General features: G+C 47.3%; 1 protein-coding gene across 1 annotated transcript; it reads right to left on the bottom strand.

Annotated features, from left to right (window-relative positions):
* Positions 1–7,330: 7,330 nt before the first annotated feature.
* Tex46 (testis expressed 46) lies at positions 7,331–11,662 on the bottom strand. The gene is made up of 2 exons (XM_075947153.1): positions 11,471–11,662; positions 7,331–7,648 (listed from the first exon to the last, which is right to left on the bottom strand). The coding sequence occupies exons 1-2, from the start codon at positions 11,660–11,662 to the stop codon at positions 7,349–7,351; spliced, it is 492 nt and encodes a 163-aa protein (XP_075803268.1). The 3' UTR covers positions 7,331–7,348.
* Positions 11,663–13,349: the final 1,687 nt, after the last annotated feature.

The following is a 13,349-nucleotide window of genomic DNA, read 5'->3' as shown; positions in this document are numbered from 1 at the left end:
ACACTCATACACATGTAAAAAAATAATAATAAAAAGGTCCTGGGAGAAGAGAGGACAGAGAATAACTAGATAAAAAGATAAGATTTGGATGTAGGGGAAAGAGGACCCTTCCCAAGCTCAGAAGCCCTGTCCAGGCCAACTCACATTGCCCGATTGCCCAGAACTATCCTGATCTTTACACTGGAAGACCCACTTTCCCCCAAACCCTTCTATCTCAGACAAACCTGAGCAGATGGGCACTGTATGTACCCCAAATCTCCCAACAGACCCACTTATTTCCAGGTCCCCTCCCTAGCCTGTCCCACAATGACCTGCCAGGCCCCCGAGTCTCACATCTTACTCACTTCTGAAAGGATCCAATAGGCCCCACAATTCAGGCCTTTCACAGGGTTCCGAGAGATGGGAGAGTCCTCCTGGGTTCTCTGCCTGGGCTTTACACAAATGCCCAGCGGTGACAGATGTGGCCCTCATTTCTCTGGTGCTAATCCCTCCCTGCTCCCTGCCTAGAGGATTAACTCCCAGAGGCAGGGAAGCTGGGCAGCTGTGTCAGAGTGCTGGACGCTCCATGTGACCTCTGAAGCTATAGATGGGGGGGATGGGGGCAGTGTGGGCCCAAAGGAACTCTCTCTCTCTCCAGGCATCTCTGTGGGCCCAGGGTAGAAAAGAGGTGACAAAGAACGGCCGCCAGGATCTGACCCAGAGGCCTCTAAGACCACTTTGAAACCTCAAGCTAGTTCACCAGTCACTTCTGAGGCACGCAGGAGCACCCTGGTGACCTGGGAGTGATACTCTTTTGATTTTTTTGTAAATGAGGACAATAATAACCACATCTAATTAAGCAGCCAGGGGGTGGAGTTTATTAGTAAATCAAGAAGCCTGAGACCAGGCCCCAGAAAGGCCTCTGCAAAGGCTGGCTCCCATGAGTTGGCTTTGGTGTCAAACCCCCAACCTGACCCTAAGGCTGACTTTAGATTTTTCTTAGTGGACTTTCTGGAATGTCAGAGGGCAATTTGCAAGAACTGGTTTTCTCTTTCCACTGCATGGGTCCCAGGAATTGAATTCAGGTCATCGTCTGTGTCTTTGACCTGCCCTGCAGTTACGCAAAGCAGAATCTATTTTGTCACACTTCCCATCCAAAGAAGCTGATATTCAGAGAGGTGAAATTCCCAGGAAGTGCCAGGGCTAAGACTGGAGCACAGGAGCCCCGCTGGGAATGCCTTCCTTGCCCCACATCTGACCGACTAGGAGGTCCTCAGGACAAGGAAAGCATCTCAGAGCTAGGGCTGATAATCTGAGTCAGTTAACTCACTGCAGGAGCTTGCAAGCCTCCCCTTCGGGATACCTACCAGTCTTCTGTGATGCTCCTCCTGGATACTTAATTTGACCCAGCTCCTGACGCAGCTGTTTCTCACCTGCAAGGCCAGGGTAATTCACTATACAGCCAGAAGAGAATCCACATCATGTCATACAGCAACATAACCACTAGGTGGCAGCATATGTACATGGGTAAAATCTCGTTCCTAGTTTGTGCCCCCTTTTCACTAGAGACTTCAGGCTGAAGAAACATGAAACAAGAAAAATCACACACACACGCACACACACACACACACACACACACACACACACACACCAGGAAGGGAGGAATTATGCATCCTCTTTCTGCATGAGATATCTCGTATTATACTAGCTGTCTCCCCCTTTACCATGTTTTCTTTTTAATTGAGTTTGTGTAACTATCCGCATATACCGCTATACCGCTTTGTGCACAGAAGCGTAGTGCCCTGTGGAGGTCAGAAAAGGATGTCATATTCCCTGGAGATGAAGTTACAGGTAGCTGTTAGCTGTCTGACATGGGTTCTGAAAACCAAACTCAAGTCCTCTGTGAAAGCAGCAAGTGCTTTTTTTATCTTTGTTTTGAAATTTTTTTGTTTTTGTTTTTGTTTTTCGAGACAGGGTTTCTCTGTGGTTTTGGAGCCTGTCCTGGAACTAGCTCTTGTAGACCAGGCTGGTCTCGAACTCACAGAGATCTGCCTGCCTCTGCCTCCCGAGTGCTGAGATTAAAGGCATGTGCCACCACCACCCGGCTTGTTTTGAAAATGTTTTAATAACTTTATTCTATGTACATTGGTGTGAGGGTGTCAGATCCCCAGAAACTAGGGTTACAGACAGTTGTGGGCTGCCGTGTGGGTACTGGGAATTGAACCCAGGCCCTCTAGAAGAACAGTCAGTGCTCTTAACTGCTAAGCCATCTCTATAGCCTCCAGCTGTTGCTTGATCTTTGGGGAAACAAACTCCTTTGACTGCATAGTGAAGGCTTACCCATTGCAGGACCTCTGTGCAGAGGTGATATTTTTTGTGCTTTAGCAAATAAAGCTTGCCTAAAGATCAGAGTATGGAGCTGGCCACACTAGTTAGTCACAGAGGCCAAGCAGAGGTGGCACACTTTAATCTCAGCACTCAGGTCACAGAGGCAGACAGATTTCTGTGAGTTCAAGGCCTCCCTGGGCTACACAGCCAAGCAGTGGTAACCCGCACCTTTAATCCTAGCACTAGGGAGGTGTAGACGGGAAGTGATGTGGCTGGGCAGGGAGAGAGAGGAACATAAGGGAGGAGAAGACAGGAGCTCAGGATTCAGTCTGAGGTTTCCTAACAAGATGGCCCCTTCGGTCTGAGGATTCAGTAGAGGTAAGAACTAGTGGCTTAGCCGGGCGGTGGTGGCGCACGCCTTTAATCCCAGCACTCGGGAGGCAGAGGCAGGCAGATCTCTGTGAGTTCGAGACCAGCCTGGTCTACAGAGCTAGTTCCAGGACAGGCTCCAAAACCACAAAGAAACCCTGTCTTGAAAAACCAAAAAAAAAAAAAAAAGAACTAGTGGCTGGCAGCTCTGCTTCTCTGATCTTTCAGCTTTTACCCTGATATCTGACTCCTGGATTTTATTATTAAAACCCATTAGAATTTGAGCTATAGTTCAAACCCCAGCTCCTTAGTAATGGTGTGACTTTGGTCAGCTCTTCTGTCTCTTCTTGGACCTCACCTGTACACGGGTGATTGAAGACACTACCCTAGAGATGTGGGCACGAACACTGAGTAACACAGTGGTCACAGGGAGAGCACGCAGCCGCCGCATAGCAAGAGAGGCCAACAAAGCCGCTGTAATTGCCATTCCCTTGTGGGCCTCTTCTCTCGGCGGGGAGATAACTGCTCAACTCAGCCCCACAGCTGTCTTTTAGTTTTATTTTCTATAAACTTTATCATTTTTTAAAAATATTTATTTATTTATTATGTATACAATATTCTGTCTGCATGTATGCCTGCAGGCCAGAAGAGGGCACCAGATCTCATTACAGATGGTTGTGAGCCACCATGTGGTTGCTGGGAATTGAACTCAGGACCTTTGGAAGAGCAGGCAATGCTCTTAACCACTGAGCCATCTCTCCAGCCCCCTTTTGTTTTGTTTTTTGAGACAGGGTTTTGCTGTAGTTTTAGAACCTGTCCTGGAACTAGCTTTCGTAGACCAGGCTGGCCTCAAACTCATAGAGATCCACCCGCCTCTGCCTCCCGAGTGCTGGGATTAAAGGTGTGTGCCACCACTGCCCAGCAACTCTGTCTTTTTTTTTTTTTTAAAGATTCATTTATTTATTATGTGTACAGCATTCTGCCTCCATGTATGTCTGCAGGCCAGAAGAGGGCGCCAGATCTCATTGCGGATGGTTGTGAGCCACCACACGGTTGCTGGGAATTGAACTCAGGACCTTTGGAAGAACAGCCAATGCTCTAAACCTCTGAGCCATCTCCCCAGCCCCAACTCTGTCACTTTTTTAAAGTTTAAAAATTTTACACCTAGCCAAGTGGCGGTGGCAGATCTCTGCAAGTTCAAGGCCAGTCGGCTCTATAGAGTGAGTTCTAGGACAGGTCTAAAAAAAGCTACACAGAGAAACCCTGTCTCAAAAAAAAAATTGCATCTATTTATTTTGGGTGGGGTACCTGCAGTCATGCACACGGAGGTCAGAGGGCAACCTGTTGGCGTGGGTTTCCCTCCTCTTAGCATATGGATTCTAGCGATCAGACTCAAGTCTTGAGGTCTGGTGGAGGCTGAGACAGGAGAACCAAAAGCTTAAAGCCTGCCAAAGGTTATCAAACAAGTGCCAGGCCTGTCTCAAAAATACAGGGTTGGGGAGATGGCGCGGTGGGCAAAGTGCTTGAGCACACAGGCTGGGGTGGGAGGAGGTTGGAGCTGGATGCAACAGTGCAGACCCATAATCCCAGCACTGGGAGGCAGACAGGGGCGTCCTGGGGATGACAACTTGCAGGGCTGTTTTGCAGGGCTGTGGACAGAAACCCCAGGCCTCACACCAGGCAAGTGCTGTGCCATCCAGATACGTTCCTAGACCACTCATGTACTTGTTATATACCCACACGTGTTCCCAGTTTTCCCTATCAGACTGAGAACTCTCATGACCCAATTATGTCACTTTTTTTTTCCTTTTCTCAAACGTTGGGATGGAACCTAGGGTTTCACTCACTCTGGGCAAGAGTTCCTCCACCATTCAACTTCATCTCCAGAGTCTATAGGTCACCTCTTTGTTTGTTTTTCAAGACAGGGTTTCTCTGTTTAGCCTGTCCTGGAACTTGCTGGAGTGCCACCACTGCCAGGATATCGGTCACCTTTTAATAGGCTTCAAGCTTCCAAATTGTGAGCTGGCCAGGCGATGGTGGCGCACGCCTTTAATCCCAGTACTCGGGAGGCAGAGGCAGGCGGATCTCTGTGAGTTCGAGACCAGCCTGGTCTACAAGAGCTAGTTCCAGGACAGGCTCCAAAGCCACAGAGAAACCCTGTCTCGAAAAAAACAAAAAACCAAATCGTGAGCTGCTGGGGAAAGCTACAGTGGTACTTTCTCATCAGGACCACCAGCCCACAAATAATGACATGGAGACTGTAGTGGCATTTCATTTTTATTTTGATAAATAAAGCTTGCATGAAGATCAGGCAGTAAAACAGCCCCACTGGTCAGCCTTGCAGACCAGGCAGTGGTAACACACACCTTTAATCCCAACAGCCACACTAGTCACCATAGAAACTGTGTGGTGCGTGCCTTTAATCCCAAGAGTGCTCACCTTTAATCCCAGCCCTGGAGAGGAGTATAAAAAGGCAGGAAATGGCTCTCTGACACAGTCTCATTCTGAGATTCCTGGAGGGAGGATTGCCATTTTCGGACTGAGGTCAAGGCACCAGTTGGCTGGCTTCTTTGCTCTTCAGATCTTCAGGTTGAACCCCAATTTCAGTCTCTGTTTTTTTTTTTAAATTATTTATTTATTATGTGTACAATATTCTGTCTGTGTGCCCACCTGCAGGCCAGAAGAGGACATAAAAATCGCATTTCAGATGGTTGTGAGCCACCATGTGGTTGCTGGGAATTGAACTCAGGACCTTTGGAAGAGCAGGCAATGCTCTTAACCACTGAGCCATCTTTCCAGCCCCAGTCTCTTCAGTTTTTATCAATCATGTTTTATTTGGCACCCAACTTTTGGGGCATGGCTTTATGAAAAACAGTTGTTTGCCGGAGGCTTTTTAGCCACCGGCCCAGGCCAGAGCTGTACCCAAACCTCCCAGGTTGTGTGTCATTTGTTGACAGAGACTGCTCTTTCATTTCCCTGATGCCTAGACCCAAACAATCACACACAGAAACGATATTAATTACAATACTATTTGGCTGACGGCTCAGGCATATTTCTAGCTAGCTCTTACTTCTTAATTTAGCCCATTTCTATTAGCCTGTGTTTAGCCACGTGGCTTGGTACTGTTTATCAGTTCAGTGTTCTCATGTTACTTCCTCCGTGTCTGGGTGGCAACTGACTCTCTGCCTTTCCTCTTCCCAGAATTCTCTTAGTTTGTCCCCCCCTTTACATTTTCTGCCTAGTTACTGGCCAATCAGCATTTTATTAAACCAATATGAGTGACAAATCTTTCAAGAGCATTTACCACAGCAGGAGACTGTACTATTAAATATAGTTCAGCTTGTCTTAGGCTTGTTCCTAACTAGTTCTTTTTTTGTTTGTTTGCTTGCTTGCTTTTGTTTTTTGGGACAGGGTTTCTCTGTCGCTTTGCACCCTGTCCTGGCCTCAAACTCACAGAAATTCACCTGCCTCTGCCTCCCAAGTGCTGGGATTAAAGGCCTGTGCCACCACCGCCCAGCTCTAACTAGTCCTTTTTTAAAATTATTTATTTTTATTTTATTTGCATTGATGTTTTGCCTACATCTATGTCTGTGTTAAGGTGTCAGTCGCTCATTCCACATTTGCTTACCTTTTATTTTTTGGTATGCCATGTGCAAGCGGAGTGTGTGTGTGTGTGTGTGTGTGTGTGTGTGTGAGAGAGAGAGAGAGAGAGAGAGAGAGAGAGAGAGAGAGAGAGAGAGAAGTTCAGAGGACAACTTCAGCTGTCTTTTCTCAGCTACTGTCTACCTTTCTCACCAAATAGGCTTGCTGGCCAGTGAGTCCCAGGCACCCCCCATCTCTGCCTTTCGGGACTGAGATTACCTGTGTAGACCATCATGTCAGGTTCTTGTTCCATAGGTTCTGAGCACTGAATTCATATTCTGTGCTTACTAACAAGAGTCATCATCTCTCTTCCTCCTTTATTTATTTGTTTGTTTGTTTGTTTGTTTGTTTGTTTATTTATTTTTATAACAGGGTCTCATGTAGCCCAGACTACCTTCAAACTTACTAAGTAGCTGATGACCTTGAACTTCTAATTCTTCTGCCTCTACCTCCCGAGTGCTGAGATTACAGACCTGGACCTCCACACCTAGATTATACAGGGCTGGGGCTCAAACACAGGGCTTCATGTATGTTTAACAAGCACTCTACCAACCAAGCGAATTCCCAGGCTCCATTGACAACTTTTAAACTTTTCTGAGGATTGAACCCAAGACCTTACACATCGTAGGCAAATACTCTACCACTGAGCTACATCCCCTGATGCGGGAGATGTTGTCATAAAGCAGCTTTGGCTTTCTTGGCTCTCTTATTTCCTCTCACACAAACTGATACCTCTCTGTGTGTGTTTGTCTCTGTCTGTCTCTCTGTTTCTGTCTTTTGTCTGTCTTTCTCTTACACAGACACACACACACAACACAAACACACCCACGAAATGTGATGCTACCCTCTTTGAGTTCTTTGAAGAACTCACAAAAAGCCGCCGCACGCTTGTGTTCTTGGACCTCCATCCAGCACTGTGAACTAAACAAAGCTCTTTTCTTTAGAAGTTCCCAGGCTTGGGTATTTTGTTATAGCGATGACAACAAAACAGACACTGGGTGAAGATCACATCAGCAGAGGCTAGGCCATTTCAGTCGCATTCAGTGGGGGTGTTGGTGGTGTAGTTAGAGACGATGGAGAAAGTAGAGTCATTCCTCCTTTTCCTGTGCCACCTCCTGGAGAAGTTCCGGTGTCTGCTGTGCCACCGGCAGTGATTCAGTTTATTCCATATGATGAACATCTGATTTTCCAAGGCCTTCAGCTTCATCTCGCTGAACAACAGCCGTTCCAGGACCTTATCCTGGAGAGCGAAGCAAACATTCATTTTCTCCAACTCTCTCTGTGTGGCATAATTGGGGTTGACTTCTGGAGCCGTCGCTTTTTCTGCCAGCTCCTAGGAGTCCCATCAGAAGAAAAGAGTCAATTCATATGATAACTCCTTCTAACACAGAACAGCTGCTCCAGCCCCAGTTATTTTTCATCTTTGGGACAGGGTCTCATTTAGCCCAGGATGGCCAGGAACTCACTACGTAGCCCAGGGTGACTTTGAACTCCTGATCCTCCTGCGTCTACCTTTCTAATGCTGGGGTTACAAGTGTATGTCTGTTTATGCAGTGTTGGGAATCGAACCTCCAGGGCTTCATGCAGTGTTGGGAATCAAACCCCTAGGGCTTCATGCATGCTAGACTCTACCAACTAAGCCACAGTTCCAGCCTTCCAGGCCATTCAATCAATTCTCAGGCCCTCTGTCAAGGAGAGAGCAACTTTGTCGTAATTCGTGGTTGGGAGAATTGGGATCTAGTGAGGGAAAGTCACTTTCTCGTCACCCTACAGCCAATACTTTCTTCTCCAAACGTCTAAAACCTATGGGTGTCTTTGTCTCATAGGGACGATCTGCCAGTTGTAGAAGACATAAAGCCCTGTGGGTCGACGAGATGGCTCACTAGGTAAAGGTTCTTGCCACAAAGTCGGACATGACTCTGATCCCCAGGACCCACACAGTGGAAGGAGAGAACTTGAGTCCTGCAAGTTGTCACCCTGACATGGACTGTGGCACCAGATTACCTGCACACATTAGAGAAAAATTAAGTCCCTTTGCATAAACATGTATGTCTTCCTCCAAAATCTTCATTTTCTAATTTCTTTCTGAGCATTTTGTCAGAATCAGTAAGACCTCAAACTGCGGCATCTCTGAGTCTCTAGACATGCTAAGCACTCAGCCCTCACAAGTCCTCATGAGCCCGCCCCCTAGTTTATAGTAACGCTTCCTCTCTTTGGATAAAGCTTCAAACTACTGGTCTTTAAAAATTGCACACATTTGCCAGGTGGTGGCGGTGCACTCTTTTAATCCCAGCACTCGGGAGGCAGAGGCAGGCGGATCTCTGTGAGTTCGAGGCCACCCTGATCTACAGAGCTAGTTCCAGGACAGCGAGGGCTGTTGTTATACAGAGAAACCCTGTCTCAAAAAATAAAAATAAATAAAACCAGAAAGAAATATTTTAAAACTAACTATTGCAGGATGGAATCTAACTATTTCAGGATGGAATCTAACCAACTCAATTGGTGGACTGTTTGCTTGGCATACCTAGAGTCCTGGGTTTGAGTCCTAGCAGTATATAATCTAGTTGTGGCGGCACACACCTATAATTCCAGCTCCTCAGGAGATGGAAGCAGGAGGATCAGGGGTTCGAAGTCATCCTTGACTATACAGTGAGCTGCAGGTCAGCCGGGTCACATAGAACCCTGCCTCAGTAGGCAAAGGAAAATGATGTGAGGAGCCATAGTAAACAGCATCCAAATTCCCAGCTTTCTCATAGCTACCTAAATCAAGAGCTGGGCCTGCAGCTCAGTGGGAGAGCAGGGAGGGAGGGAGAAGAGGAGGGCAGGAAGAGGAAGGAAATTTCACAAGTATAATTGAAATTTCTGTGACCTTCTCCCCTGGGGTTCCCTTCCCCCAAATGTCCCTTAATCGGTTATAGCCCTGAATTTGGTACTTAGTGTTTGAATGCACATTTCCCTTTGCAAATGTTGACGTGGATGGTGTGCATGTGTATTTGCATGCTAGAATGTGTATGAGCGTGTGTGTCCCGTGTGAAGAGGCCCCAGGCTGATGACGGATGCCTTTCTCAATGGTTCTCCACCCTATATATTGAGGAAGGGTTCTCTCTGCATCCACAGCTCAGTGTTTGGGCTAGCCAGCCTATTCTGGGCATCCTCTGTCTCCACTTGCCACAGACTAGGACTGCAGGGGGGCCACCACACCTACTTGTTTTTACGTGGGTACTGGGCATCCAATTCCAGTCCTCACATTTGCTCAGCAAGTACTTTGCCTCGTAGGGCATATCCCTAACCCTGATGCTTTTTAAAAAATTATTTTATTTTATTTTTAGATGAATTTACTTTGTGTTTATGAGTGTTTTGCCTTCATGTATGTATGGAGATGGGGAGGGGACACTGGATCCCCTGGATCTGGGATTATGGATGGCTGAGCCACCATATGGGTGCCTGTGGAAGTCAGAAGAGGGCATTAGATCCCTGGAACTGGAGCAACTGCGAGCCACCATGTAGATGCTAGGACCTGAATTCAGGTCCACTGCAAGAGCAGCTGGCGCTCTTAATCACTGAGCTATTATTCCAGCCCCAAATTATTATTATTATTATTTTCTTTTTTTTTGTTTTAGTTTTTCGAGACAGGGTTTCTCTGTGGTTTTTTTGGAGCCTGTCCTGGAACTAGCTCTTGTAGACCAGGCTGGTCTCGAACTCACAGAGATCCGCCTGCCTCTGCCTCCCAAGTGCTGGGATTAAAGGCATGTGCCACCACTGCCCGGCGCCCCAAATTATTTTTATTTTATGTATATGGGTAGTTTTGCATGTATGTTTGTGCAGCATGTGCATGCAGTGCCATCAGGAGCCAGAAGAGGGCGTTGGATCCCTTTACAGACAGTGATGAGCCACCATGTGGGTGCTGGGAACCCAATCTGGGTCATCTGCAAGAGCAATGAGTGCTCTTAAAGGACGAGCCATCTCTCTAACCCATTTGTTTTAACCAGAACGCTATTTTGCCCTCTCCAAGTAACACCTGGCAACATCTGGATATATTGTAGATTGTGGCAAAGGGGGTGGAAAGTGATACTAGTGTTTCCTAATATAGAGGCCAGAGAAGCTCTAAACAGTACCCTCTTCCCTCTTCTCTCTCTCTCTCTCTCTCTCTCTCTCTCTCTCTCTCTCTCTCTCTCTCTCACACACACACACACACACACACACACACACACACACAGAGAGAGAGAGAGAGAGAGAGAGAGAGAGAGAGAGAGAGAGAACCGTCCCACCTAGAGATGCCCTTGTTTTACAGCACTCCCTAGTAACACTCTGCTATAATGAAGATCCAGAAGATCTCCCAGAGAGGACCATGAATTAAATTAAGGGCTCAGTCCCTGGTGCATTTGGGAAATGGTAAAACCCCTTAAGAGATGGAGTTCCACAGGCATGCCTTCAGAGGGAGTCACAGAACCCCCATTTGTTTCCAATGTGGTGGTTGCTGGCTCCGCCCATGGCCTTGGGCTATCTGGCCTGTTTCGAGGCGGAGGGAATACCCACTACCTCGCTCCTTTTCCCTTCCTGGACTTATGTGCTCCGTTCTTGCCCTTTCCTTCTCATAACCCATTTGCCAGGGGGTTAAAAGCTTCGAGTCCACCCAGGCAAGAGTCAGAAGCTTTGAAATTTTGAGTCAAAAGAACCCTCTTTTCTAAATCATAAGATGACTAGTTCAGGTAGAGGGTGCAGTAAAAGAAACTGACACAATTTGTGCATCTCTGATGTCTTCATTGTTCTATTTTAGAACAAATATACCTTATATATGTACATGTACATCGATCTAAAGTTTTTTTCCACTTGAAATAGTTGATATAGTGTTGCTGAAACACAATGAAAGATGGCATAGGAGAGTCTGGTATGGCCCCTATTTCACAGCTGAAGCAAATCCCTTACTGAAAAGATTTGTCCTCCGCCATCCAAGAGGAAGCCACGAGCACAGTCTTAGCCCAGGGTCTTATAATTCTTCAGCCTGATCCCATTATCCTGAGGCCCCACTAACCTTCGCTGAACCATGCCCCCCAACTCTCCCCTCCCCGCCCCCAGTCCAGCTCTGAGTGTCTCGTAACCCACAGTTGAAGCTAAGCACCCTCTTGCTCACCGTCTGGACCCTCTGGCACACTGTTTGGGGCTGGCAGGGAGCCTGATTGAGTTCATGCTTGATTAGCCAGTTGCTGAGCAATAGCAGAAGGAAGAGGAAGCCAAACAAGGCTGGCTTAAAGCTTATCAACCAAGCCAAGATGGCTCCTGTGGTGCCAGAAGAAGCAAGAAACCCATGGAAACTCCTCAGAAAAACTATCAGGTCCTCCAGCATTATGGCACAGAGGGGCCCAGGCCTCTGCTGCAGTCCCCTCCATGACAAGAGGCAGGGCCACCCGCTCCTCTGATTCATAACCAGTTCCCCACCCCCACCCTGGTTGTCGCATAACAATAAGTACCCCTGTGTCTTAGGGGCCCCCTGCTGTCAGGCTCTCTGGCAGGCAGCTTGCAGGTGTTATCTCAGGACGTGTTGTGGCAGCCCAGTGATGTAGATCTCAGCAGTGCCCTCTCACTGAAGATTTCTGGGTGCCCCCTGGAACAAACCGGCCAATGCCACCAGATCACCTGCTCTCATAATGGGGGTTGTGACAAAGGAAACTTTAGCCACACCGTGGAGATAAGGCAAGCAGACTGCTGTGTGCATGCTCATAGCCACTCTGGAATACCGTCAATAAGTCCATGGAGGCCGTACGCTTGATTTGCTTTTAAAAGTCTACTTATTTATTGTTTGTGTATGTGTGACTGCTTGAGAACATTCCACTGCGTGGGTCTCCTGGATCCAACCCGGGTTGCCAGGCTTGTCAGCAAGTGCCTTTACCCACTAAGTGGCACTTCCTGCTTACTTTTGTCTTTAGTTATTTGTGTGTGTGTGTGTAGGCTAGAGAACGACGTTGGCTATCGTTCCTCAGGAGTCTTCCACCTTAATTCTTTTCCACCTTATTTGGGACTCACCGATTCCCAGGGATTCTCCTGTCTCCATCTCCCCGGTGCTGGGGCTGCAAGCGTTCACTCACACCTGGCTTTTCACACGGGTGCTAGGAATCAAACTCACATCCTTGTGCTTGCACAGCGAGCACTTTACACATGCAACTATCCCCCCAGCCCTTAATTAACGTCTTAATGTTGATTAGTGGCCTGACTATGTAAAGTCAGATACTGGCTTGCTGACCGTGCTGGATAACTTTATGTCACCTTGACACACACACAGCTGAAGTCAAATAAGAATACGCCTCTTTAAGATTGAGACGTAGGCAAGCCTGGGGAGTTTTCTTAGTGATTGATGGGGAAGGAACCAGCCATTGTGAGTGGTGCCACTCCTGAACTGGTGGTCCTGGGTTCTCTAAGAAGGCAGGATGAGCAATCCAGAGAGTGCAAGCCAGTGAACAGCTCCTATCCGTGGCCCCTGCATAGGCCCCTGCCCCCAGGTTCCTGCCCTGTTTGAGTTCCTGTCCTGACGTCCTTCAGGGAAAAACAGTGATGAGGCAGTACAAGCCAAATAAACCCTTTCCTTCCCAAATTGCTTTTGATCATGGTGTTTCATCACAGCAATAATAACCCCAAGACACTAACTTTTTTGTTTTGTTTGATTTTTTTTTTTTTGAGAGACATCTTCCTGTGTAGCCAGGCTATTCTAGAATGTGTGGCCCTCATGCCTCAGGCTCCTGCATGCTGGGATTACAGGCACGAGCCACCATGCCTGGCAGATGTTAACTTTTTTTTTTAAATATTTATTTATTTATTTATTTATTATGTATACAATATTCTGTCTGTGTGTGCCTGCAGGCCAGAAGAGGGCACCAGACCTCATTACAGATGGTTGTGAGCCACCATGTGGTTGCTGGGAATTGAACTCAGGACCTTTGGAAGAGCAGGCAATGCGCAGGCAATGCTCTTAACCTCTGAGCCATCTCTCCAGCCCAGATGTTAACTTTTTAAATGTGTGTGTATATCAGTGAGGTGAC

This window comes from Microtus pennsylvanicus, chromosome 13 (genome assembly GCF_037038515.1).
Source record: "Microtus pennsylvanicus isolate mMicPen1 chromosome 13, mMicPen1.hap1, whole genome shotgun sequence".
NCBI lineage: Eukaryota > Metazoa > Chordata > Mammalia > Rodentia > Cricetidae > Microtus > Microtus pennsylvanicus.
Note: the sequence above shows the minus strand (reverse complement) of the source record. Positions and strands in the feature narration are given on the sequence as shown.

Bases quoted from the DNA above. Each gene is read 5' to 3' on its own strand.
- Tex46 (XM_075947153.1), bottom strand. From the start codon at position 11,662: ATGCTGGAGGACCTGATAGTTTTTCTGAGGAGTTTCCATGGGTTTCTT. The intron at 7,649-11,470 runs GTGTGCCAGAGG...GACTCCTAGGAG, and splicing joins CTCCCTGCCAGCCCCAAACA to CTGGCAGAAAAAGCGACGGC.